This window comes from Brassica napus, chromosome C4 (genome assembly GCF_020379485.1).
Source record: "Brassica napus cultivar Da-Ae chromosome C4, Da-Ae, whole genome shotgun sequence".
Classification (NCBI taxonomy): domain Eukaryota; kingdom Viridiplantae; phylum Streptophyta; class Magnoliopsida; order Brassicales; family Brassicaceae; genus Brassica; species Brassica napus.
The window spans coordinates 6,721,150-6,746,697 of NC_063447.1; the positions used below are offsets into that span (position 1 = coordinate 6,721,150).

At 39.5% G+C, this 25,548-nt stretch overlaps 2 protein-coding genes and 1 pseudogene across 2 annotated transcripts; all 3 read right to left on the reverse strand.

The window, feature by feature from the left end:
• Positions 1-16,986: 16,986 nt before the first annotated feature.
• On the reverse strand, positions 16,987-17,712 carry LOC125585087 (annotated as a pseudogene).
• Positions 17,713-19,239: 1,527 nt separating this feature from the next.
• On the reverse strand, positions 19,240-20,164 carry LOC106410911 (non-specific lipid-transfer protein D). Its single transcript, XM_013851545.3, has 2 exons — positions 19,724-20,164; positions 19,240-19,453 (listed from the first exon to the last, which is right to left on the reverse strand). The coding sequence occupies exons 1-2, from the start codon at positions 20,068-20,070 to the stop codon at positions 19,444-19,446; spliced, it is 357 nt and encodes a 118-aa protein (XP_013706999.2). The 5' UTR covers positions 20,071-20,164; the 3' UTR covers positions 19,240-19,443.
• A 2,800-nt stretch (positions 20,165-22,964) lies between these two features.
• Positions 22,965-25,071, reverse strand: LOC106410910 (protein DETOXIFICATION 53-like). Its single transcript, XM_013851544.2, has one exon. It carries the CDS (start codon positions 24,910-24,912, stop codon positions 23,473-23,475), a length of 1,440 nt encoding a protein of 479 aa, XP_013706998.2. The 5' UTR covers positions 24,913-25,071; the 3' UTR covers positions 22,965-23,472.
• Between the last annotated feature and the right edge of the window lie 477 nt (positions 25,072-25,548).

Consider the following 25,548-nt stretch of genomic DNA (forward strand, 5'->3'; position numbering starts at 1 on the left):
GAGAGCTGTCGGCGATATTCCTAGTTCTAAAACCCTAAGACGGCAATAACCTAGTTGAGTCGCAGCTCAAATAACAAAAACGAAAATATGCCTAATTGCTCTAAGTGCTAAGTTTGCTCTTAGAAAAGTCCTCCTCCATGCCTCTCGCCTAGGACTCCTTATATACTGGCTCCTAGGTCGGTTTACGCTTTTCCTCTTCTGCCCTTAACCCGCCATAGCATAAAAATGGAGATATTCCATTTTTTCCGATCTTCGTAATTATCTTCAAAATTTCGTATTTATCCGCGGAAACTTGACATTTATCTTTCCTTGCGAACCAAGCGTAAACCGTCATGCGGCTTACGGGCTGTTGGTTAAAAAATCGTAAGTTGGGCCTCGAGTCATGTCTTAAGTCCCTTTGGGCCGTCTTCTGACTCGAAGCATTTATTACGGTTTCTTTCGATAAACAACGAACTTTCCGCGGTTTCTACTGTAAAGTTTGATCGATGACTTAGAATGGCGGGAAACATGAAATGGGTTCGCTACGGTCTTCGGGAGATAGCACCGAAGGGTAGATGAGAGTGCATGGACTAATGTCGTATCGACGTTTCGGAAGAGCTCGGTCGCTACGTAGTGATCGAGCGGAACGGAAGCTCGGTCGCTACGTAGCGACCGAGCTTCGGCTCGAGCTCGGTCGCTACGTAGCGCAGCGACCGAGCGTCCGTTCTGCTCGGTCACTACGTAGCGCAGCGACCGAGCGTCCGGGCTTTGGCTCGAGCTCGGTCGCTACGTAGCGATCGAGCGGAACACGTGTTCGGTCGCTGTGTAGCGACCATTTTCGAGCTCTTGTCCGATGTCTCGTGTTTCCTCCGCAAAACTTTTCGTAAAGAAGAATCTATTCCGAAAAAGTATTTGTCGAAGAAGGTTTTTCGTTTTCTTCTTCGGACGTTCTTGAATGTTAACTTCGTCGTAACCGTTTTTGACCCCAACAGTGTACAAGATGATTTCTAATAAAGTTTAAGTGTTGCTTGTAGTTGTTTTGTCTCCTTGATTTATCTTCTGCAGTAGTATTGTGGTGTCATCTTTTGCACCAACAATTCTGATGAAACTAAACTAAGCGCACAAAGTATATGACAGAAGGTTAACAAAAAAAAGAATATCATTTATGAATAACGTAAACATATATCAATTCTGAAATTGATATAACGTTGTATGCAAACATATAGTAATATGCCCTACCAAATCTTTTGTTTAGTTCGATGTAGTCTTTCTATCTCTCGGAGTTGCTTCTTCTTTTTTTTCTGGTGTTGTATTAGGTTTTATTTTCAGTCCACTACTTGTTTATTTTATAATTTCTATCAAAAAAATTGTTATAAAATTTAACATTTACACCTAGAAAAATATGCATTACCAATTAATAGGATCGCCATAATATAAGACGAAGAAGAAAGACAAGAAATTAAAATGCTCTCGAAGAAACATCAATTAGAAATATCTTATGTAAAACTATTAAGTGTTGGACAAAAAAAAAGTAAAACTATTAAGTCTCACCCAGAAACTTGAGAATTTATGTAACGTGAGTTTCTCCCTTAATTCAACAAATAATATTTGGAGATTCTCGTGTTGTTTGAATGGGATCTCTTTTTATATATTGCAAGAGAAAATAAAGAAGGTAGGATGGAAAAATATAGCAACTGGTACTATTTAAAAGCATTTTTACCCATAATGGGTCTCTTAATTATTTTTTTTTATAGTATTTAAGGAATAAAATTGATTAAGAGACTTGGTTAAGATACTTGAGCTTTTTATGTCTTCATTGCAAGTTTCTTGTTTTAGGGTTCTTAAAAATAAAATAATATTAAACATTTTTAATTAAAATTAAAATTGTTTTATTACATAAAACATAATAAAAGATAACATTTTAAACATAGACTTTTAAATAAAAACATGATTATTACAAAAAAACGAGAATTATTTGAAAGAAGCATAGGAGATCAGTTGTTGTCTTCATCATGTCCAATTTTTTTCCAAATGTGTTTAACTAAATCATCTTTCAGCTGTTGATGCATTTGTCGATCACAAATTCTTGTTCGAACACCCATCATATTTGCGATATTTGAAGGGATATCTGTAGAATACGTGAGATCAACATGTGAACTTCTGTTGTTTTCTCCTTGTTGGAACTCTGAAACATCAAATTGAGTGTATCCATCTCGTTCGTCTTCTACAATCATATTATCGAGTATGATACAAGCTCTAATAATCTTTCCAATTTTGACTTTATCCCAAAACAACGCTAGATTTTTAACAAAGGCAAAGCGAGCTTGCAAGACTCCAAAAGCACGCTCGGCATCTTTTCGGACAGCTTCTTGACGTTGAGCAAATAAAACTACTTTCGGCCCTTGTGGTATAAGAATGGATTGGATAAAAGTTGTCTATTTCGGATAAATACCATCAGTGAGATAGTAAGCCATATGATACTCTTTTCCATTGACATAGAAAGTGACATTCGGAGCTTGACCTTTTATTATGTCATCAAAAACAGGTGAACTATCAAGAACATTGATATCATTTATTGTACCTGGTGGTCCAAAAAACACATGTCATATCCAGAAATCGTACGAATCAACCGCCTCTAAAACGATTGTAGGTTTACCCGAACCACGAGAATATTGTCCTTTCCAAGTGGTGACACAATTCTTCCACTCCCAATGCATACAATCGATGCTTCCTATCATCCTGGGAAAGCCACAATGCTCTCCAACATCAAGTAGACGTTGAAGATCAGCCGGTGTTGGTCTTCTTAAGTACTCATCGCCGAACAAATATATTACTCCTTCCACAAAATTCTCCACACATAACCGAGTTGTTGTTTCACCGAACCAAAGGTATACGTCGACGGTATCAGCTGCATAACCATACGCCAAGACACGAATGGCTGCAGTACACTTTTGAAATGGAGAGAGACTATTCCTTCCGAGACCATCATTCTTTCCCCGAAAATATTGAACTTTGGTGGAGAGTCGATCAACAATGTGCATTAACAATGGCTTGTTCATTCTAAAATGTTGTCGAAAAAAATTATCAGGATACGTTGGAGTGTCACTGAAATAATCATTCCATAAACGAATATGCCCTTGTTCACGATTTCTTTCGATATAAGCTCGTTTTTTTCTTTTTTTTTCTTTTTTTTCTTCGTTCTTCTTGATCATCATGAATTGCAAAATCCTCAAAGGCTTGATCAAAATGTTGATCAAAAAGCTCATCAAATGTATCATCGAAAGAATCATCTAAAGTGTTTTGAGAAGAAGAAGCCATATATGGTAATTAAAGAAAGAAGATGGCTTTGGTGTTGTGATCAAAGATAGAAAATGGGTTTATAAAACTTGTGATTAAAGAAAGAAGATGGTTTTTGTGGGAACCGAAATTCGCACTGTCGATTTACGTTAAATTAGGAAACTAGGAAAACCTTAATTTCCCAGAGGTCCCTGATCTCTGCGAGAGCCAACGGCAAGTGACCAAATATATGCGGAAATCATGAAAAGATAACAAACGAGTTTAGAGAAAGCAATAGATCTTATTTCGAGCCCGCGTGAGAACGTTGAGATCATTACAAGAGATCATAAAAGCTTTGGCCGCAAAGGCTGTCAGCGAGTTACCTAGTTCTAGCGGCCTAAAAGCTCAAACCTAGTTGACTCGCAGCTCGATAACTAAAGACGAAGAAAATACAGACTAGACCTTATGAAAGGCTGCCTACGTACCCCGTTCGAGGATCAAGCCGAACGTAGTTCAAGAGTGAATCAAGAGATCGAACTGCTTGTGCACGTTCGTCTGGTAATTGGTGCCAGTCATGGAAACAGAGCATGTCGAGAATAATGCCTTAGAGTTTCTAAATGCCGAGAGTTCTGAGTCTAAAAAGTTGTCCCTCATGCCTCTCGCCTAGGACTCCTTATATACTCGCTCCTATGTCGGTTTACGCTTTTCCCCTTCTGCCCTTAAGCCGTCATAGCCTAAAAATGGAGATATTCCATTTTTCCCGATCTTCGTAATTATCTTCAAAATTTCGTATTTATCTGCGGAAACTTGACATTTATCTTTCCTTGTGAACCAAGCGTAAACCGTCCCACGGTTTATGGGCTGCTGGTTAAGAAATCGTAAGGTGGGCTTCGAGTCATGTCTTAGGTTCCTTTGGGCCGTCTTTCGACTTGAAGCGTTTATTACAACTTCTTTCGATAAAAACAAACTTTCCGCGGTTTTTATCGTAAAGTTTGATTGATGACTTCGAATGGCGGGAAACATGAAATGGGTTCGCTATGGTCTTCGAGAGACAGCATCGAAGGGTAGACGAGAATGAATGGATTCGTGTCGTATCAACGTTTCAGAAGAGCTCGGTCGCTACTTAGCGACCAAACGGAACGCACGCTCGTTCGCAATGTAGCGACCGAGCGGGACGGACGCTCAGTCGCTACGTAGCGACCGAGCTTGGCTCGAGCTCGGTCTCTACGTAGCGACCGAGTTAGACGGACGCTCGGTCGCTATGTAGCGACCGAGCTTGGCTTGAGCGCTACGTAGCGACCGTGCAACCTTTTTCGGGCTTTTCTCTGATGTCTCGTGTTTCTTCTGCAGGGCTCTTCGTAAGAATAAATCTTTCCCGAAGATTTATTTTTCGTAAAAGCGTTCATGCCGATTTTTACGGACTTTCAGACATTGATTCCGTCGTGACCGATTTTGACCCCAACAGTTAGCCCCCCAGTTTGTTAAAACTATGAGCTTCTAGCGTGAGGTTCTAGCGAGTGGCTTGGCAAGTTAGGTAAGTTAGGTGAGTTAGGCGGAATTTATGGTTGAAAAGGTCTGTGGTAAGTGGTCTTCTCGCTCTTCTAAAAGTAGAACGCGATAAGATTGGGGCTGCGCCTTATGACGGCTGCCTACGTACCTTTGTTGAAGGGATCAAGCCTTTCGTAGTTAATCTTGGAGTTAAGGTTTGTATGACTAATTTTCCAGTGAGACCTTTACGGTCTGGTTTTTATGTAGAGGTTATCAGGCGTGTTGCTGCCGATGGAATTTTATATGGGTGTAGAAGGAAGACTACGAGTTGTCATCTCGTAATCTAACTCTGTGTGAACTGCTATATCCGTGATCTGTTTCGAGAGTTTTCCGCAGTGTGTAAACTTGCGGGATTTCTGAAGACGCTCGAATATTGGCAAAGAGACAAATTTTGCGATCTCGTATCAAGGTTTTTGATACTATGCCTAGAGATGTTAGAGACCAGTGCGCTGGGTTTAGGGCAAGACCTAGGTTTACTCCTGGTTTTAGAGGGTACGATGACTAATTCGACTTACGTATCCCATTTAAGTTTCATCCTGATTCCATACCGATTTAAAGTCCGCGATAGGTTCTCGGCTTATACGGCTTGTATGGTTGGAACCGGGCATTTCTCCAAGGACAATTTTCAAGCCTCCTGGAAGTGCTGACCAAAAAATTTGGGTTTCTTTTATAGCGCTATTATTATTGTGTCGGATGTACGAGAGTCATCTCTACGAGATGGCTAAGTCTGTTTAGGACGTTAAGAGTTTGTTGTGATCAGCAACAAATTAATGGTTAAAATTACCGTTTCGAGTCTTCGCGAAGGATATGTTTTGAGAAGATGTTTGTGCGTATGACTGTCTGGTATTCCAAGAAAGTGTTTTTATCGAGGAAGGAAATTTCGTCGAAGAACAAATCTTCAGGCGTCTGCGACGTCTCGCGATGCTGAAGATTTGTTATTCTTTCGTATGCCGCGTTTCGCGCTTGAAATGTTCGCGGGCTTGAAGATGTTTCGCGATGTTGCAAGGGATTAGTCTTAGCCCTGCGTTAGGGAAACATTCTGGTTTGACTACAGATGTTCACAGCCAGAATTGTTGTTCCTAGTTGGATTTGATTTGCGATCAAGGAGTTAGGACCAAGGGGTCGCGTAAATTTGTCCCCGGAAAGAGGCATCCTCCTATACCGTGCTTTGTGTGGTGTTGGCCTTCCGAGATTTCTTTCGTGTCTATTTGATGATGTTCCGTATTGCTGTAGGAGCTCTGTTACGAGTTTTCCTTACATGCCGCATTTTACGAGTAGAAGACAGCAGGCTTAAAGTGAATCGTAGTATATGGAACTTGGTCGATTTTTGACAAGTGGAACCTTTCTGTTAACTGTTTGGTTGTTAGGATTGATTTTTGTTATGACGAATTTACCGTATGATTCCCTTTTTGTGTCGTACGATAATTGTTTGTGTAATCGTTACTTGGGGTTTCAAGACAAATTCCGGATTACCGTTTAGCCGTCAAGTTATTGGAACGGTGGTCGCTCAATTTTTTTGGCTTTACATGAAGGTTGTGCTCAGCTTTATAGCCAAGGACGTTGTTGCCAAAGGATTAGACCATGACACTTTCATGCTGTCAATAAGGTCAAGTCGGTCAGAATCGTCCTTAAAGGGGATGCTGTAACCTAGTTCGGCTTCGAAGGAAAGGCGTAATTTGTCGAGTGACGAATGGCGTTTATCGAGATTGATAGACCGAGTATGCCCATGGTGGTAGAAAACGTTTTTCCACTTTAGGGTTAATTTATACGATGACAGTTTCGTATAATGTTTTCTTTATTCGTATGGAAGTTGTTTCCTTTGTTTCCGAGGGAGATAAAGCCTAAGAAGCTCGATACAGAGCCCGTGCGGAATCAGTTGCGGGGTGATTTCCTGCTCGGACGTGACTAAGCGGAATGAGAGCGGATGCCAGTGAGTCGCGGGGCTAAAGAATGAGACCATACAGATCGTGGTGCGAGGAAGTAAAGTTTATATTGGTCGTCCAATGTCGGATCATACAGCTTGGTTTTTTGCTATAAGGAAAGTACTTTTTAGTAAAACCTGTTATGTTTACTTTCGAAAGTTACTTCGTATGAAATGATCTGATTATACGAAGGATTTTTTGCGTAAGTAACGGGCGACCGGTTTTTTTGAATTTATTAAATTGACGCGACATATGGAGATGTCAAAATAACGATGTTTCCACATATTTTTTAGAAAGTTTTTCGCTTTTGTTTTTATTCTTCGGTGAAAGTTTCTCTGAGTCACTCATGGAGTTTTACCAAAGGTTATTTCACCGAGATTTAGTCGCGAAACGTTTTTGCAGGTTTCTTGAATGAATCAGTTAAACAGTGATTGACTTAGTCGACGAGTGGGGAGGACGTGTTCTCTTTGTTGTATTTTGTGTTACTTTTGTTCTTGATTTTGCTTTGTCGCAAATGTTTTTGATGTTTTTCCGTGAGTCGGTTGGTTCAACGGAAAATGAGAGTGATGCTTTGATGCCTAAAGATTTCTCGTATAATGATTCTTATACGAAAACCATTTTATTAAATCGGAAACTATCTTTATGACTTCAGCAAATCATCGACTCTAATTCTGAAGTTTGGCAGAGGTTTTCTAAATGAATGATTGCGATGATAGATGCTGTATAGTCTTTGAGAATTTTTCCAACATGGTTTGGATCAGTTCCTAGCGTTTAGACGAATCTCAGATTGTCGTTTGCTTTTAGGATGATCTTGACGAGACATCGCATTGTATGAATATTGTTCCGCATATTTCTACGAGAGTTTGCTTTGTCGAAAGCGTTTTCTTGTTGAAAGCGTTTTCTTGATCTTGACGAGATATCGCATTGTTTGAATATGTTTTTGAAGTATGGGAGTATACGAGTATAGTATACACACCTACTCTGTCCGTTTTTCACGAGGAATAGAATGATCGACAGTCCGAGTCGGTTTGAAGACGATGCTTGGACTGTGATTTGGTTGTTTCTAGGTTGAAGACTTGGAATATGTCGGTTCCGAGAGAATTGCCTGAAACGAATTGGTTTTAAGACGACGTTCATGTCTCTAGTTTTTTCTCTCCTTAGGAAGCGAGCTTGATATGCGTGGCGATCGTTTCTCGACTTTCGGAGAGTTTACATCGGTTTGCAAGATCTGGACGAACAGTTATGGGACAATATATCGAGACATGAAAAATCACCTAAGAATTATTTCGCTAGATTATCCACCTAGGTTTTACGTTCCCTAAAGTTCTATGGCAGTCTCAAAGGCATTTTTATTTGATTATTTCTTAGTAATTTCCTACGAAAACTCCAAGTCTGATTTCAAAAATTTCAAGTCGCAAATACCTTAGTTCTCTCGAAGATGCAGTTTTGTCTCTTCTCAGTTTTGCTTGCTCATTTCCCATTCCTCTTCTTGTGTATGTTCGCCTTTTTCGATATTGGTGTTTATCCTTTGAAACTTGACATTTATCTTCCGAACTTGACTGATACGAAGTCAATAAAAAGGTTCATTGTAATCGTATAGTTGAGGCGGCTAAGGTGTTAAGTTAACCGTTGCCGTATTATACGATTAATCTGAATCTACGCGAGAAAACTAGTCTTTGCGGGTTTTTTTTATCGTAAAGTTTCAATGGTAACTCCAATCGAGACGAAAACAGAGACGTTTCGATCGAGATCTGAAGGAGAACATAAAGATGGAGGTAAGGGCGAGTAGGAGCAAGCGAAGGAGTTTAGACGAGTCTTACTTGTTTTCGTCGTAAAATCTCAACGGAAACTCCAATTGAGGCGAAACGAATAGCGTTTCGATCGGGATTCAACAGAGAACACAAAGGAGGAGCTTTTTGAGGCCTAACAGGTCGCTATGTAGCGAGCTGGAGGTCTGACAGGTCGCTATGTAGCGAGTAGAAGTAAGCCAAGAAGAGTCCTACTTGTTTTCGACGTAAAATCTCAACGGAAACTCCGATTGAGACGAAACAAAAAGCGTTACGATGAGGATTCAAAAGAGAACGCAAAGGAGGACCCTTTTTAGGCCTGACTGGTCGCTACGTAGCGAGTGGAGAGTTGGCTTGAGCTCGGTCACTACGTAGCGACCGAGCCGTGTGCGTTCTCGGTCGCTACGTAGCGACCGGGCTGTGTGCATGCTCGGTCGCTACGTAGCGACCAGGCTTTGTGTGTGCTCGGTCGCTACATAGCAACCGAGCTGTGTGCGTGCTCGGTCGCTACGTAGCGACCGAGCTTGGCTGGAGCTCAGTTGCTACGTCGCGGCCGAGCTGTGTGCGTCCTCGGTCGCTACGTAGCGACCGAGCTTAGCTTGAGCTTGGTCGCTGCGTAGAAACCGAGCCGTGTGCTTGCTCGGTCGCTACGTAGCGACCGAGCTGTGTAATCGATTTGTTGCGCTTCTTTTTTCAGCGATTAACCTTGGGGTTTTCTGCGGTTTTTGGGAGAACAAGTTTTACCCTTCCGAAATGTTTTCGGAAAATGTGTTTTGGTAAAACCCTTACGCATTGAGATTTCTTTTGTTCGGTAATGAGCCAAACTTACAGGGTTTGATGATATTTATTGTTTCCCTTTATGTTTAAAAAAGAGAAATCGCGAGCTCGTTTAATTGCACTTCCTGTGGCGAAAATTCGCAGCAAGGCTTTCGATTTTCTCAAGAACTGTGGCGTTTGCATAGGCGTTGGCCATAGGCGCAATGGCGGCTGGAGTTTTCTTACCAGCGTTATTGCGAACTGCGATTTTCTCTTTCGTATTTCCAGACATTGTTTTAATCAAGCGTTTTGCGGCTATGAGTTAGAGTAATCCGTATCTCCCCTCCTTCTAGCGCCAAACTGTGGGAACCGAAATTTGCACTATCTATTAATGTTTAAATTAGGAAACTAGGAAAACTCAAATTTTCCAGAGGTCCCGGATCTCTGCGAGATCCAACGGCAGGTGACTAAATATATGCGGAAATCATGAAAAGATAACAAACGAGTTTAAAAACAGTAGATCTTATTTCGAGTCCGCGTGAGAGCGTTGCGATCATTGCAAGAGATCATAAAAGCTTTGACCGCAAAGGCTGTCAGCGAGTTACCTAGTTCTAGCGGCCTAAAAGCTCAAACCTAGTTTACTCGCAGCTCGATAACTAAAGACGAAGAATATACATAAAAGTTTTTTGATTGATTTCGGACTGGACCTTATGAAAGGCTGCCTACGTACCCCGTTCGAGGATCAAGCCGAACGTAGTTCAAGAGTGAACCAAGAGAGTGAACTGCTTGAAGCGTTTATTACGACTTCTTTCGGTAAAAGCGAACTTTCCGTGGTTTTTTTCGTAAAGTTTGATTGATGACTTCGAATGGCGGAAAACATGAAATGGGTTCACTACGGTCTTCGGGAGACAGCGTCGAAGGGTAGACGAGAATGCATGGATTCGTGTCGTAACAACGTAACGACCGAGCGAGACGGACGCTCGGTCGCTACCAAGCGACCTAGCTTGGCTTCAGCGCTTCGTAGCGACCGTGCGACCTTTTTCGGGCTTTTCTCTGATGTCTCGTGTTCCTTCCGCAGAGCTGTTCGTAAGAATAAATCTTTTCCGAAGATTTATTTTTCGTAAAAACGTTCATGCTGATTTTTACGGACTTTCAGACATTGATTCCGTCGTGACCGATTTTGACGCCAACAGCTTTGGTTTTGTGATTAAATAGAGAAGATAAGTTTATAAGACTAGTGATTAAAGATATAAGATAGTTTTGGTGTTGTGGAAAAAGAGAGAAGAATGAGTTTGGTGTTGTTAAAATTTGAAAAATAAGATGTGTTTATAAGAATAGTGCTTAAACAGAGAAGATGGTTTTGTGGTTGCGGAGAAAGAGAGAAGAATGAGTTTGTGCTTGTTACAAATTGAAAAAGATGATGAGTTTGGAGTATATATATAGACAGCATACAAGTCGTATACCAAACACATACAACACAAGTCTTATATGATGACACTTATACAAAGCCACTACAACACAAGTCTTATACAATGACACTTATACAAAGCCACTACAAGCCAAGTCCCGTGACACACTGATTATACAACTCCACTTTGCCAAGTCCCGTGACACTTACACAACGCCACTACAAGCCAAGTCGCGTGACACTTACACAACGCCACTACAAGCCAACGTTACCGAAGATGACACAACACAAGAATGGCCTGTGAGTGATCCTCAATATGGTAGCGGAAACTCATTACTACCAATGCCACGTATTGTATTCGTTTAAAACGGAACATGGTATGTGGTTTTGATGGTAATGAGTACTCCCATTACCCTATTATTAGGCGACAGAAGCTCTGTGAATTCCTCTTCTTTCCTGTTACCTGAAACAAATAAAACTTAACTTTAAACAAAGCAGAAGACCACCAAGAACTTAACAAGACTATAAACTTAGACTTTAACCAGTAGAACATTAAACATTAACATAAATATAGCTCAACATTGACAAGACTTCAACTTAGACTTTAAACAAAGCACAAGAACAACAAGAACAAGAACTAAACCGAGAGTTAAACTTAATCTAATTAGACATCAGCTCATTGATTAGCTTCTTCTTCAGAGCTTCTTCATAGTCAGCTAGGGGATCTTGTTTTGCAATCAGAGTGTCTAGTAGCCTCATCTTCGAGATATTTTCCTTGGGAGCCAAGTCTTGCTGCTTGATAGTCCACGTAGTCTGAAACTGAGACATGTCCTTGGCATCACCCATCGGTTTCTTCCCACGGGCTTTTGCTGCCTTTACACCCATGGGACGAGTGGACCCTTCATCAGATACACCACTGTCTGGTTCATTTGCTTCAGAACATGCTGAGTGTGAACCGTCCTCAAACTTCCTCCTTTTGGAGCTTCCTTCAATTTAATCAAAGAAAGCTCACACCACTTTTGGTCATTTTTCAGCTCCTTCCAAACATGCTCAAGTGTGAACTTCTTTTTATGATTGGTGAAGAAGATTTTGTGGGCTAGTTTGAGAACATCATTGTCATTTTGCCTACTACGCAGCGACCAAACGCGTATTCCGCTCGATCGCTACGTAGCGACCGAGTCCGAGCCGAAGCCCGGTCGCTACGTAGCGATCGAGCGTCCGTTCCGCTCGGTCGCTACGTAGCGACCGAGCGTTCGTTCTGCTTGGTCGCTACGTAGCGACCGAGCCCAAGCCGAAGCTAGCGACCGAGTCCAAGCCGAAGCTCGGTCGCTACGTGGCGACCGAGCGTCCGTTCCGCTCGATCGCTACGCAGCGACCGAGCTCTTCCGAAACGTCGATACGAAATTAGTCCATGCATTCTCGTCTACCTTTCGATGCTATATCCCCAAGACCGTAGCGAACCCATTTCACGTCCCTCGCCATTCTAAGTTATCGATCAAACTTTACCGTATAAACCGCAGAAAGTTCATTCCTTATCGAAAGAAGCCGTAATAAACGCTTCGAGTCAGAAGACGGCCTCAAGGGACCTAAGACATGACTCGAGGCCCAACTTACGATTTCGTAACCAATAGCCCGTAAGCCGCATAACGATTTACGCTTGGTTCGCAAGGAAAGGTAAATGTCAAGTTTCTGCGGATAAATACGAAATTTTGAAGATAATTACGAAGATCGAAAAAAATGGAATATCTCCATTTTTACGCTATGGCGGCTTAAGGGCAGAAGAGGAAAAACGCAAACCGATCTAGGAGCCAGTATATAAGGAGTCCTAAGCGATAAGCATGGGAGAGACTTTTCTCAGAGCAAACTTAGCACTTAGAGCAATTAGGCATATTTCCATTTTTGTTATTCGAGCTACGACTCAACTAGGTTATTGCCGTCTTAGGGTTTTAGAACTAGGAATCTCGCCGACAGCTCTCGTAGCCCAGGATCTAACCTTGTTGTAACGCTCAAACGTGAATTCAGAATAAGATCTACTTTGCTCTCTTTTCGATTTCTTATACTTTATCGTTGTTATTCTTGTGTTCTGATTGCTTTGCGTGTGGTATTAGCAGATATCCGGGACCTCTGGAAAATTAGGGTTTTCTTAGTTTTCTTATTTAAACGGAAATCGACAGTGCGAATTTCGGTTCCCACCGTAGGGATTCTTCATTTGATTCGGTTTCATAGTCACTCGAACTTGTATCTGAGTAGTGATTGATTTTTGTGATTTGTCAAGAAGATGAGGGTTGCTGAGAGGATAACGGCTGTTGATCTTTTTGATCAGGCGACTCTGGAAGCTTGCTGAGGTTATCGAGTAGGCTGGTCATTGAAAATTCGATTACTCCAATGTCTTTTCCTTTCATTTTGCTGTCTTTGATTGAGTCGTGACTAGAGGAAGATGTAACAGTCGGTTTCTTATTGGGGTTTACTTGAAATTCAGATTCCTTTTGACGTCGGGGCTTCGAACGAGTTGTCTTGGGATGATAGTTGGATGAAGTCGAGCCATAACGAGATGTAAATATTTCATCAGAGGATAGAAAGCTCGGAAATGGAGATGTTGTCTTTTGAGTCTGATGACCAAAGAGGAAGCCGGGAGAGTAAGATCCTTGATACATTGGCATGCCTGACGATGTGCTTCCGAGAGGATCAAAGTATGTATTAGTTCACTGCTGATTATGAATCATACTTTCTATGCACCTTTGGAGATCTCTTAATTGGCTTTTAAGACTAGTTGTTTCCGTTTCTTTGTTGCGAAATTGAGTCGTGTTTGCCATCATATGTTTTGCCACAGTCATCATTTCTTGATGGAGATTGCCCAGTCTTCCATGTATCTCAGCGATTGAATTTTGGAGGCTGAGTAGTCTGCTATTATATCCTTCTGCCAATTGATCAACTTTATGATTTATTGTTGATAAAAGTTGATTTTGCGCAAGTGAATTCTCTGTTTGCCAGTTGAGGACCTTTTCAGCTTGACTTAACTGGCTGGGACCAGAAGAGTCTACAGCTTGAGATAGAATCTTCGGGCAATGTGCGATGTTGTTCCTTAAAAATTCTTCTTGCGGTGGGAACTCGTCGGGATTGATCATCATGATCAGCTGTCTTGGTTCTTCCTTTTTGTCAGAGTATTGGACTATAAAGTCGTATTTTCCTTCGCCGGGTGGACCGACCGAAGTGACTCCCTCGAGATATCTTTGGTAGAGCGGGTCTTTCTTTTTTCTTCGGCGTATGCGAATATCTTCATCAGATTCGTAGCTTGCTTCATCACAAGCAGTACATGAACATACATCAAAGTAGCAATGTCCATCTTTGTCTTTGAAAGGATAGATTACAGTTCCGTCTTTTTCAAAAGAGCTTGGTTTAGGATTTTTTTCTTTTGCTGGGCCGTGGAAGCTTTGTTCATCGATCTGTATCGCGAATTGAGTGAACAGCTGCCTTCGAAAAGATGATGATCGGGTTTCTCGAATTTGATTTCAGTTGTTCCATCACTCCGAGAGTGAAAGCTAACTTCGGATGATTGGATAGGCGACTGGGTAGCTTGATGAAGCTTCTCGTAGCTTGTTGCCCATGACTCCGGTAGCCGGCGCAATAGTTCTTTACGAGAAATTTGTCGAGGGATTTGTATCGAGTTTGGTGCTTGGGACGCATATGTGACTTCGAGATATAGTGCTTCGTCTGATGAGGGTAGTACAAGATCAAGAGCGTGGTCTTGAATTCGGTAAACGATTTGGTGATTCAAGGTAGCCGCCACACTTTTTTCTTGCATAGGTGCTCCGATTAGTTGAAGCTGAACCTTAAGTGTCTTTAAGAGATTTGGGTTTTGTAATGAAACATTAAAGTTTGGAAACAGTGTTATGAATATTGTTCATGCGTTTAATGTTGTTTGAACCGTTCCAATGCACGCTTGCTGGTAAGACTTTAATCGAGAGTCGATTAAAGCTATTCGAGCAATAACTGGTAGACCTTTTCTCGCATGTAAGGTTAAACCAATTCTTACTACGCCAAAATGTAGGTGAGTATAGCCTTGTTGCTGCCACAATCTAGGTAGGTTCTCCAGGATGTTCAGAGAAATGAACTGCTCTTCTTCTGTGGCTGGGACTTGGCAAGATGAGAACTTGCTGGACTGGACATACTCCATGACCTTACGACTTGATGAAGGTTTTATGAGATCACGAACGCCTTATACGGAAAAAGCGCTAGGTTTTTTTGCAAAATATTCATATGGGTTTACTAGAGGAAGAGTTGTTTCGGGAAGTTGATCGCCCGGAACATACTCGATTTCATATAGGGAATCTATTTTTGAAGAGCAAGAACGGCTTTTACTTCTAGGGAAAGTGGAAATTGCGAACTGAGAATCAATGGGTGTAGGGTTTGAGGTAGACATTACGAGAGTTTGTTTTCAAGAATTCTTAAAACAATCAATGATAAACGAGGATTCTATCGATTATAACGCAAGTCTGGGAATTAGGCTCTGATACCATTATGCCAAGCGATAAACTGTTCGTCGTGTTGACATAGTCTTATTGAAGTGATTTTTCCATCTTAATCCGCGTGGTTCGATCGAGATATCAAATGTTTTCTTGAAAGCATAGTAAGAATCCCATCCTAGAATTAAATCTTTTCCAGGTGCGGTAGAGCCAAGTACTTCCGTAATGATGTGACATCTGGGGAAAAGTTCGATCTTGATTGGTTTTGATTTCATCTTTATTGTCAGCGAACCTGAGTTTGCGACACGAAATTCTTGTTGATGAGGTAGCCATATTGTCGGAGAAAGAATCTTGGGATTTACAATCGTTGTATGGGCTCAGGTATCTACGAATGCAATGGCGTGAACTGGGTCTTCTTGACAAGATGGGTCGAAGATCGTTACTGGTAGATGCGGAGTTTGTATTTCGTCGAGAGATGACTCAGAAGAGTTGTCGTATTCTGAGTAACCACAAATAGCATCGTTGTCGTCGCTATCATAAGATAGAACCGACTCTAAATCGTGGCCTTCGAGATCAATGTCTGGTGCGATCTCAGATATTGAGTTGATCAAGTATTGCTTCTTCTTGGCTGATTTATTTGGATAGTTTTTTGCAAAGTGTCCCTCTTTTCGGCATAGAAAGCATTTCGTTGATTTCTTGAAGCTTCGTTTCTTTCGGAAAAATCTCATGCGTCTGAATCTGTCGGGGCGCTTAGAGAATCATTTTTTGAAGTTTCGACATCTCTCTTGTGGGTCACACGAACAAGATTTCTTGGACTTTGAACACTTGATTGATAGATCCGGTCTGGAACATATCTTTGAAAGCTGCTTCGATCTATCCATGAACTCCGTCCAGTATTCCTTCTGTTTGCAGAGTTTGTCCAGTGTTCTGAAAACATATTGTTGTATTTGTCTGATAGAAACTTCTTCGATTGTTTGTCCTTGATCTTTGATGTATAACTTAGTCTGCTGACTAAGATAGTCATCGATGGAGGAGAGGTATACGTGCTTCAGGCTTGGATTGTTAAGGCCATTCAGTGCGTAGTATCTTCGTGTTTGTCTCTCAAAGTGTTTCGCAAGATCTTTCTTTCTCAACGAACAACACTTTGCTGAGAAGAATTCCTCTTGTAGTTGTTCCTTTTGGTGTGTGGGTGTACCAATGAATTCTCTATGAATTTTTCCAAGGAGCAACGGTATTACATTGTGTCACAGAAACGCTAGTTAAACGTAAAACATCATATTTTTCGAAAAAACGAGAATTAAATTTAATGTTGTACTGTTGTAGAGCACTTTGATCCTTATGTTAAACACACAGTTTTAGCTTAGCCAGAAAGTTACTTATTCAACTTCGTTTTCACGTTGTTCTGCTTCTGACTTGATCAGTCGATCAAACACCAGATTGATACTTTTACGCTCCCCGGTCAGCTGGGCCGATCAAATCCGCCTTATTTACCATTGCTTCGTACCTTGCTTCCTCCTTGGTGCAGTTGTGTCCCTAATTAGTGTTCCGCATGCAAATTAACCAAAATAATCTAAGACTGAGAAAGCAATCCATCATTTTCTCATTATAAACCTCATAAACTTAAAGAATGTCCCATTGTTTTAGTTTATGTTATACTAAGGCTTCCAATGGAGGTAATATGAGACGAGCAGAATGAATTTTGATACTTAGTGGTAAAGTATCTCACCCCGTTCCAATGCACCATATCCGTTACTTCTTCACAACCTTAGAGCAAACTAATGAATTAATATTTTTCCATATCGATGTAACCAAACTTAGTACGTAAGAATATAATAAAAGAACGTAAATTAAAAATCTTGAAATTCATATTACGTTTGTTTGAGAACACAATACAAACGACCTGTTAATAGGGTCGGCATAATAAAAAGAAAAGACAGGAAAATAGAAAACATCCATTCGAACATCTTATTAAATATATATTCTCATCCATTTCATAGCATGGAAAGTGTCCACTCAAGCTTCATCCGAACGCTGCTTATTTCACGCTGCAACCACATCCAATCAAACATAACACCGTTAATATGATTATATGACAACCTCAAACATGGTTAGACCGAGAAGCTTTGATTCCTAATTTTTGTAACCATATAAAATTATTAATATATATATATGAAACCGAGCGAGTGTGAGAGATTCATCATTTATACGTACCTGTTGCAGTTGATGCACCGGTGTTAGTAAGCTAATGGGGAAAGGAACATTGACTCCACATGCCTTAGGAAGTCCAGCTGCCCGGCCAGCGTTGAGACCAGAGCCTAAGGCGCTTGCAGCAGTTTTAAGGCAACGACAAGCTTGCTGACGGTCGGGAGTTGTACGGGCAATACTGTTAAGCTTACTAACACCGGTGCAGCACGCTCTGGGAAGGGGCCCACGGTCAAGTAGCCAATGCATGCCGCCACGTTGGTGTTAACCGTGCCACAGCTCAAAGCCGCCTTTGATGTGATGGGACCTGCCACAATCATGCAGGGCCAAGACCAAGCATGCCAACTTCACTAGACCGGCCATTTTGTTTTTTTCTCTTAGCGTTTTTGCGGATGTGCAAAAGTAGATGTGTGTAATTGTGATACTGAGTGAGGAAAGGAGCCGAGGGAGTGACTGTTTATATAGAGAATGAAGTATATGTTATGAATGTGGATGTGATTACAAGAAAGGACTAGTTAGTTGGCTGTTGGTTACATTTAATGTAGAGTACCTATTAGGTACCTCTCATTTATATGAACAAAACTTAGGTTCACCACTTGAACCTTTAAATTCACATCTTTTTCTAGAATCAATCAAAGTGTCACATAAATAATTAATTAAAAAAATATTATATTTATTTAAAAACAACTAAAAAAAAATAATGCTAATTTTAACAATGCTAACGCCGTTAGCTAAACCGTAAACTCAAACTCTTAAATTCTCAACCCTAAACTGTAAATTTTAAACTCAAACCCTAAACCCAAATCCTAGATCCTAAACCCAAATCGTATATTTTAAACCCAAATTCTAGACCCTAAACCCAAACCGTAAACCTTAAATTCAAACCCTATACCCTAAACCAAATCCTAAACCTAAACCATATCCCTAAACCCAAACTGTAAACCCTAAACCCAAACATAGACGCTATAAAGTTTGGTTTTAGGATCTAGGATTTAGGTTTAAGGTATATGGTTTGGGTTTAGGGTATACAATTTGGATTTATGATCTAGGATTTGGATTTAGGATATAGAGTTTAGGGTTTGGATTTAGGATTTAAGGTTTAGGATTTAAAATTTAAGATTTAGGATTTACGGTTTAGCTAACGGCGTCATTGTCGTTAAAACTGGCGTTATTCTTTTTTTATTATTTTTAAATAAATTTAATATTTTAATTAATTATTTATGTATCACTTTGATTGGTCTCGATACGAGAGGTGATTTCTCAGCTTTCCCCCAAGGTCGGGCCTGACGACTTCTACCCCTGTGCATATACTGAAAGTTTAATTGCAATTTTTATTTCTAAAAATTTGATTCACTCTTCTATAACAGAAAAGACAATCAAAGTTGTGTCTAGACTTTTGGGAGCCGTATGCAAGTATAAATACTTCTGACGTTTTCTTTAATAAGAAAATATCACAAGTAAATTATAAAACTAAATTAAGTGAAAAGATAAATAACCTATCAATGATGAAAACATAGCCAAAATTTAAATAACAATATTATTTCTTAATGTTCATTCTATGTAATTGTCCAAATCATCATCTCATAACTCATAAGTGATCAGTGTAAAAGCTAAATCGAATTAATAAATAGACCCCGAATATTTGTCACGGTTTTCCAAGGGTTGTCACGGTTCCTTGAAACAGTCCACCATTTTCTCGATTATCAAAAGTCTAAACAAATAATTGAACAGTACCAAGCGTGGGGAATGTCTTGTTACTTCATTTTCTGTAAAATTAAAATGCTCCGTTACTTCCCAACTGTATGGCAAATTAAATATAATTTCCTTTTTGTTTATGTTTGATAATTTTTGTTCATGATTATGAAACTAAACTAACCTTCGGTAAGAATATAGCAGAATAAAACGTAAATCTTAGATCTGAAATTCATATAACGTTGATTGTGAACATAGTACAAACGACCAAAGTAATAGGAACGTCACAACATAAAAGACAGGAAATTGAAAAACTCTAAAAACAACAACCATTGGAGCATCTTATTTTAGTATTCGCTCATCCATTACATAATACTTGAACGTCTGCATTAGCTTCATCCGACCGCCGCTCATTTCACACTGCAACCACATACAAATAAACATAACACCGTTATAATAAAATACTCAAATCTCCATTAAAAATTTTTTTAGTATATACTTGTTGCACCGGTATTATCCATCGGGATATGGTTAAACAGAACTTCAAATCGTTAATACAGTCTTTACTAAAACACTAAACTGTTAATATAAAAACTCAAGTTTTCATTTAACAAAAATAATCTTCATATTATCTACTTCTTGTTTAAAAAAACCGCAGAGAGAGAAAGAGACAGATTAAGACATATATACCTGTTGCAGTTGGTGGTTTTGCTGATCTTGTAAGGAATGTTGACTCCACATGCCTTAGGAAGTCCAGCTGCACGGGCAACGTTGATAGTAGGCAAGGCGTTAGCGGCTCCTACAAGGCAACGGCAAGCTTGCTGACGGTCTGGGGTTGTACGGGCCATGTTGTTTAGACTAGTAACGCCGCTGCAGCACGCTGTGGGAACGGCCGGCGCATTCTGGGCCAGGTAGCCAATGCAAGGTGCCACGTAGCCGCTAACGGTGCCACAACTCAGAGCCGCGTTCGATGTGATTGGACCGGCCACGATCATGCAGGCGAAGATCAAGCATGCCAACTTCATTAGACCAGCCATATTTCTCTCTTAGATTTTTTTTGTTTGCAAAATGAGATGTGTGTGGAATGATGAGTGATGAAGAGAGTAGGGGAAGTGAGTGTTTATATAGACAAAGAGAGTTTATGTTATGAATGTGAATGCGATTTAGAGGAAAGGAGTAGTTGGTTGGTTGTTGGTTTCATTTAATGTAGAGGTTCCTAGCTAATTATGTAGTACCTCATGCACGTCTACTTCGTTTGAAATTTCTACAACCTACGTTCTTGTTTTTGCTATTGCATCATGTAAAAGGACTTTTAATTTTAATAGATGCAATACTGAAAACACAAAACGGGAAATGCAGATATGGATGTAGAAATAGTTATTGTACATACAACTATCATTAATTATCTATTTTAATCTTAACATTATGTTCAATCTCTTTTATATAATTAGAATCATGCATGACGTACGTTGATTACCGGCAGTGCTCCTCTCTCTCAGTTCAGTCTAAGACTACAAGATGTACGTGTTTGAGTACAAAAAAAAATGTTTCACTCTCAATTTACAAAACAAGAAAGAACACATACGAGTTTCAAACTCTCATATTTATCATTGTCTTTCCCAAACAAACTCCAACTAAGTTGTAGGAACTGCCGATGTTTATAATTATTTTTTTTGAAACACTTTTTTTGGAAACACATCCGATGTTTATAATCATTAACACTAGTGTTTATAATCACTAGTAAAAAAAAGATATATGATTAACACAACGTGTGTCCAATATATGACTAACTACGGTGTGGTGGGCTAGTGGTCTAGAAATTAAATCCCCAATACGGACCCGAGTTCGAATACCTCCTGTGACCACGAAATGCTTTATCGCGGCGTTGGTGCCGGGTCCTTGGGTAAAGAGCATTAGTGCCGGCTGGTTCTGAACCAGGAGGATTAGAAGGTTGGCAATTGGAAACCACGTGCAGATTACGGGTCACATTTGAACCTCCTGTTTATAAAAAAAAGATTAAAAAAAATAAATAAATATGGTTTTAATAAATATTATTTAATTTTTATTCTGTTTCTTATTTCCATAAAACTTTCTCCGTAACGATAACATACAAAGAGAAGATGTAGGTTTGTCCTGCCATCACATACCATAGAATGTATGTAGATGGTTCGTCATTATGTGAAAAAACTGGCTGGTACACAAAATTGAATGCAACACATGGGTAGGATGGGCTCACTGTCGGTTGATTTGATTTTCAAGGCCATGGTCACTGTGATTTCCCCTCTCCCCTCAACAATATTATTTTCTAGTCTTAATCTGGCAAAACTAGGTAATTTACTTGTACAATTCACTAGACTTTATAAGACATGACTCGACCAACTCTATTAATTTACAAAAAACAAAAAAAAACTTGTAACATTCTGATTTTTATAATTATTTTCTCTTAAAAAGAAATTAAAATAAATTTCAACTTAATCGTATTAAGGTGAAATTATACAATAACACATAAGTTTCTAATTTATGATCGTAATTTGGCTTATTTTACTGGCTTTATAAAATATCAAATAGGAGAACGTAACTTTTCAAATAGGAATGATATATTTTGTAATTTATTACTAAAGATAAACTACAAACTACTAATTTAATACTTTATTTTTTCTTATCTACCATCCTACTGCAGATTAATGATTTTGTTCTGTCTAGCATTAATATATGATAATCACATTCAAATTTGAAAATTTATAGACTAATTAATAAACCACATCATATCATTTATCCTATTTTGTAAGAATGAAACTTTCCGTTTGGATATATATAAACTAGTAGTTTGTAGTTTATCTTTAGTAGTACTATGTAATTTTAAACACACAAGTTAAAATATATTCAATAATAGTTGATTTCAAATTAGTTTATCACATACAAGTTTTGTAACATTCGATTTTAAAATAACTTTAAAACTCATGTTTTAATAACTGTAAATTTGTCATTTTAGTACAAGTTATCTCAAACTCGTAGTTGAATACAGTCTATCCATATTGGTCAGACATAATTTTAAATGTTCTGTGTAGCTATGGATAGCCAGATATAATACGCCAAAGTAAATTAATGTGGGTAGTTTCATTCATGTGTAATCTTACTTAAGAAGATGATTTCTATTTACTGTATTAAATATGTCGGTGCCTAGAGGGCTACATAATTTACGCCTTTTTACTTTGTTTGAAAACTTGAGAATTAGGCACCGAAAATGCCACATGTAAAAATAGTATATGTGGCCACAAGACGTGTGAGCTAAATGTATATGGGTGTGTGTAAATACTAAATACATATGACCCAGAAAAGGTGTAGATCAACATATTTCATGAAACATCGTTATCAGTTTAATTTACATCGGGACGTCATGGGCCTAGAAATTCTGACAATTTATTAAGAGCATGAGCATGATTATCGCGGAAGATTAGTGGGTTTTTTGACGAACTTTATGGTCTAGGCTCCACAAAAACCTCGGTTCCAGAATTCGTGAAATAAAGATCGACTTTGATCTGTTTCTTGCACTGTTTGCATGCCTCACTAACACGTAGCGGCCAACCGTGCGTTTTAAAAAATTTTTTTTTAATCAGACAAATTTAAAAAAAAAAATAAATAAAAAAATTGAACCTAAGAAACCGTGCACTACGGTTATAGCGATAATCATGGTCTAATGCTAATCAATATTGAGTTGAAAGGTTGTAAAACTCAACAATGATCCGACTTGACCCAAACAAAACGAAACGTATAAAATTTGGATTCAAATTAATATGAACCGAAAAGCATCATTTCGAAGAACTTGCTTAAAAATTACATCAAAGCAGAATAATATTTAGATAGTGTATGTATTTATCTTTTCTAATTATGGAATACTTGTCCTATTTAATGATCTTTTAAAAAAAATATTAATAATTTAGTTATATTATATATTAATTTTGTATTGCTGAGAAATTCTATTGAAGTTGAAAAACAAACCTATGCAAAAAAGTTAGTTTCAGCGATATATATCCCGCGTAACATAAGAGGGAAAAACAACGGTCCAGATATATCACATGTATACGATTAAGCAGGGATGGTTTGGGGCGAATCAGGCTTATTGCATGCATAATTTAAAGGCATTTGGATGAATCACATAACATTCAACTTACAATATACTTATGAGTCTGACTTAGTTTACATAAAGAGGCAAATAATAATAAAACAACCATTATACTAGCTTGTGACATGTTAGCAAAACTAATTAAGCTCGACCAATTAAGTGGTACTTATAACTCATTTACCAAAATAATGGTTGTAACAATTCGGATGCAAATCTATCTTGGGTATTTGAGTTTGCTCAAACGAAAAAAAAAATCCTATATACTAATTAACAATCCGTTAAAACTATCAACTGAATTCTAGACAAGTTATTTGTGTTATTGTAATAAACCAATCTCCAGATCATTGCTACCAACATCATCATCAATATGGATGGCTTCTTCTTCCGAATGACTTCTGTCGGTGGCAGATGAGGTAAGTTCCTCCGCTCGCTTCACCTGGTGGGTCCAGTCAGTACGAATCAATGTACAAAGCATCATAACCAAACATGTAATCTGCGCAGTCAGAAGTCCATACCATAGCCCACAAAACCCAACTTTAAATCCAAACGTGGTCGCGACTGCCACAGGCAAGCCCACGATGTAGAACGCGCAGAGGTTAACGCGTACTCCATCTTTAGGCCTCGCTGTGCCCGTCAACACCCCACAAGCAGCCGTCTGTGGCGAGTTCCCGATCTCGCAAAGCCCCAATATCGGAAGTGCAGACGAAATCAACCCGAGAATCTCTGGTTCGTCCGTGAACATCTTTCCCCAAACCGACCTAAGCGCCGTCACAAAAGTAGCAGCTGATAAACCATACGCTACCGCGAGTATCAAACCAATGACTGTCGTACATTGAGCTCGCGTGGGTTGTCCTCCACCAAGCGCGTGCCCTACACGGGTAGCAATAGCGCTGCTTATAGCGAACGGAACCACGTAGAGTATCCCCGTCGTCTGAATCAATATCCCCATGGCCGACACACTTGCTTTAGGGTTCCCGAGAAGCCCACAAAGGAAAAGCATGATCTCATACCACCAATACTCCAAACAAACCGAGATGGCGCTTGGTGCGGCTAGAGAAAGCAGCGGCCACCAGCCGCGGAAAAGCGACCGCAACGCAAGCCCTTGCCACGGTTTGATTAGAGAGTCCGAAAAGAACGTATAAACGAGCAGTCCCACGTTGATGTTCATAGTGTTAAAAGCCATCGCGACCGCGACACCTTTAACGCCTAAACGCATACGCATGACGAAGACGTAACTAAATAGAGGATGGAGAAGAATGGATACGATGGCAGATATCGTCAACGGTGACGTTAAGCCTTGCGTTCTGAGGAACGTTCGGAGCGGGTGGAGCATGGCTTGAGCCAGTAGCTCAGGGATGAAGAAGACCATGTAAGTTTTGGATACTTTGGTTATATCCGGGTCCTGGCCCAACATGAGGAAAATGGGCTCGATGTTGAGCCATGCAACGGCGATTGGTATAGAAACGATGATTAAGAGACATAACATTTTCTGAAACGTGTGGCTAAGTACGGTCCAGCGTTTGGCTCCAAAGGCTTGACCACAGATTGGGTCCATACCAACGGAAAGACCTTTGAGTACGGAGACTCCGGTGATGTTACCGAAGCCCATGGCGAGTGCACCGCCAGCGAGCTCGACTTCTCCGAGGTGACTAAGGAACCACATTGAGATTATTGATCTTGAGAAGATGAGGAGTGACGTCATAACGATCGGGCATGCTATTTTTGTGAGCGACGCCACCTCCTCTCCCACCTGCATTGATAATCATAAGTTGTGTTATTTTCGTTAGTTTTTTTTTCAATTAGTGAACACTTTTATTATTTTACTGTTCTAGGCTTATAGCAAAGACACATTCAAGAAAATATTATACTGTATAACGTTATGATATTTCATACTTGCATTAAATTTATACACTCATTAGTGCTTGTTATCTACACAAAGCTGAACAAGTTGAACAAAAAAAGAATATACATATTTATTTTAGGGAATAAATTAACAAAATGTATAGAAATAATATTTGAATAATTTTCTAGATTTAAAGTAAAGAACCTAAGTTTTCTAAAAAAAAGAGTCTTGAAGAACAATTTGATGTGATAAAACAGAAGAATATTGCATATAATACGAAAGAATATTTATAATTAAAAATTAAGAAACAATTTGGAAGCACGAGGAAGATGGCCGCATCACATGGCCACTGGGACTGGAATGAGAAAGTGAAAAAAAAAAAGAGAAAAGGTTTAAATTCTATAACTTTTAGAACTGAATAATCAAACTCACAAGTGACAGAAAAGCGAATGACTAACTGTACCAACATTCTAGGATCTCTTAAAATGAAAATCATCATGCATGGGTTCTAAAAAGCTCACCAGTTTATTAAATAAACTTTATTTTCTT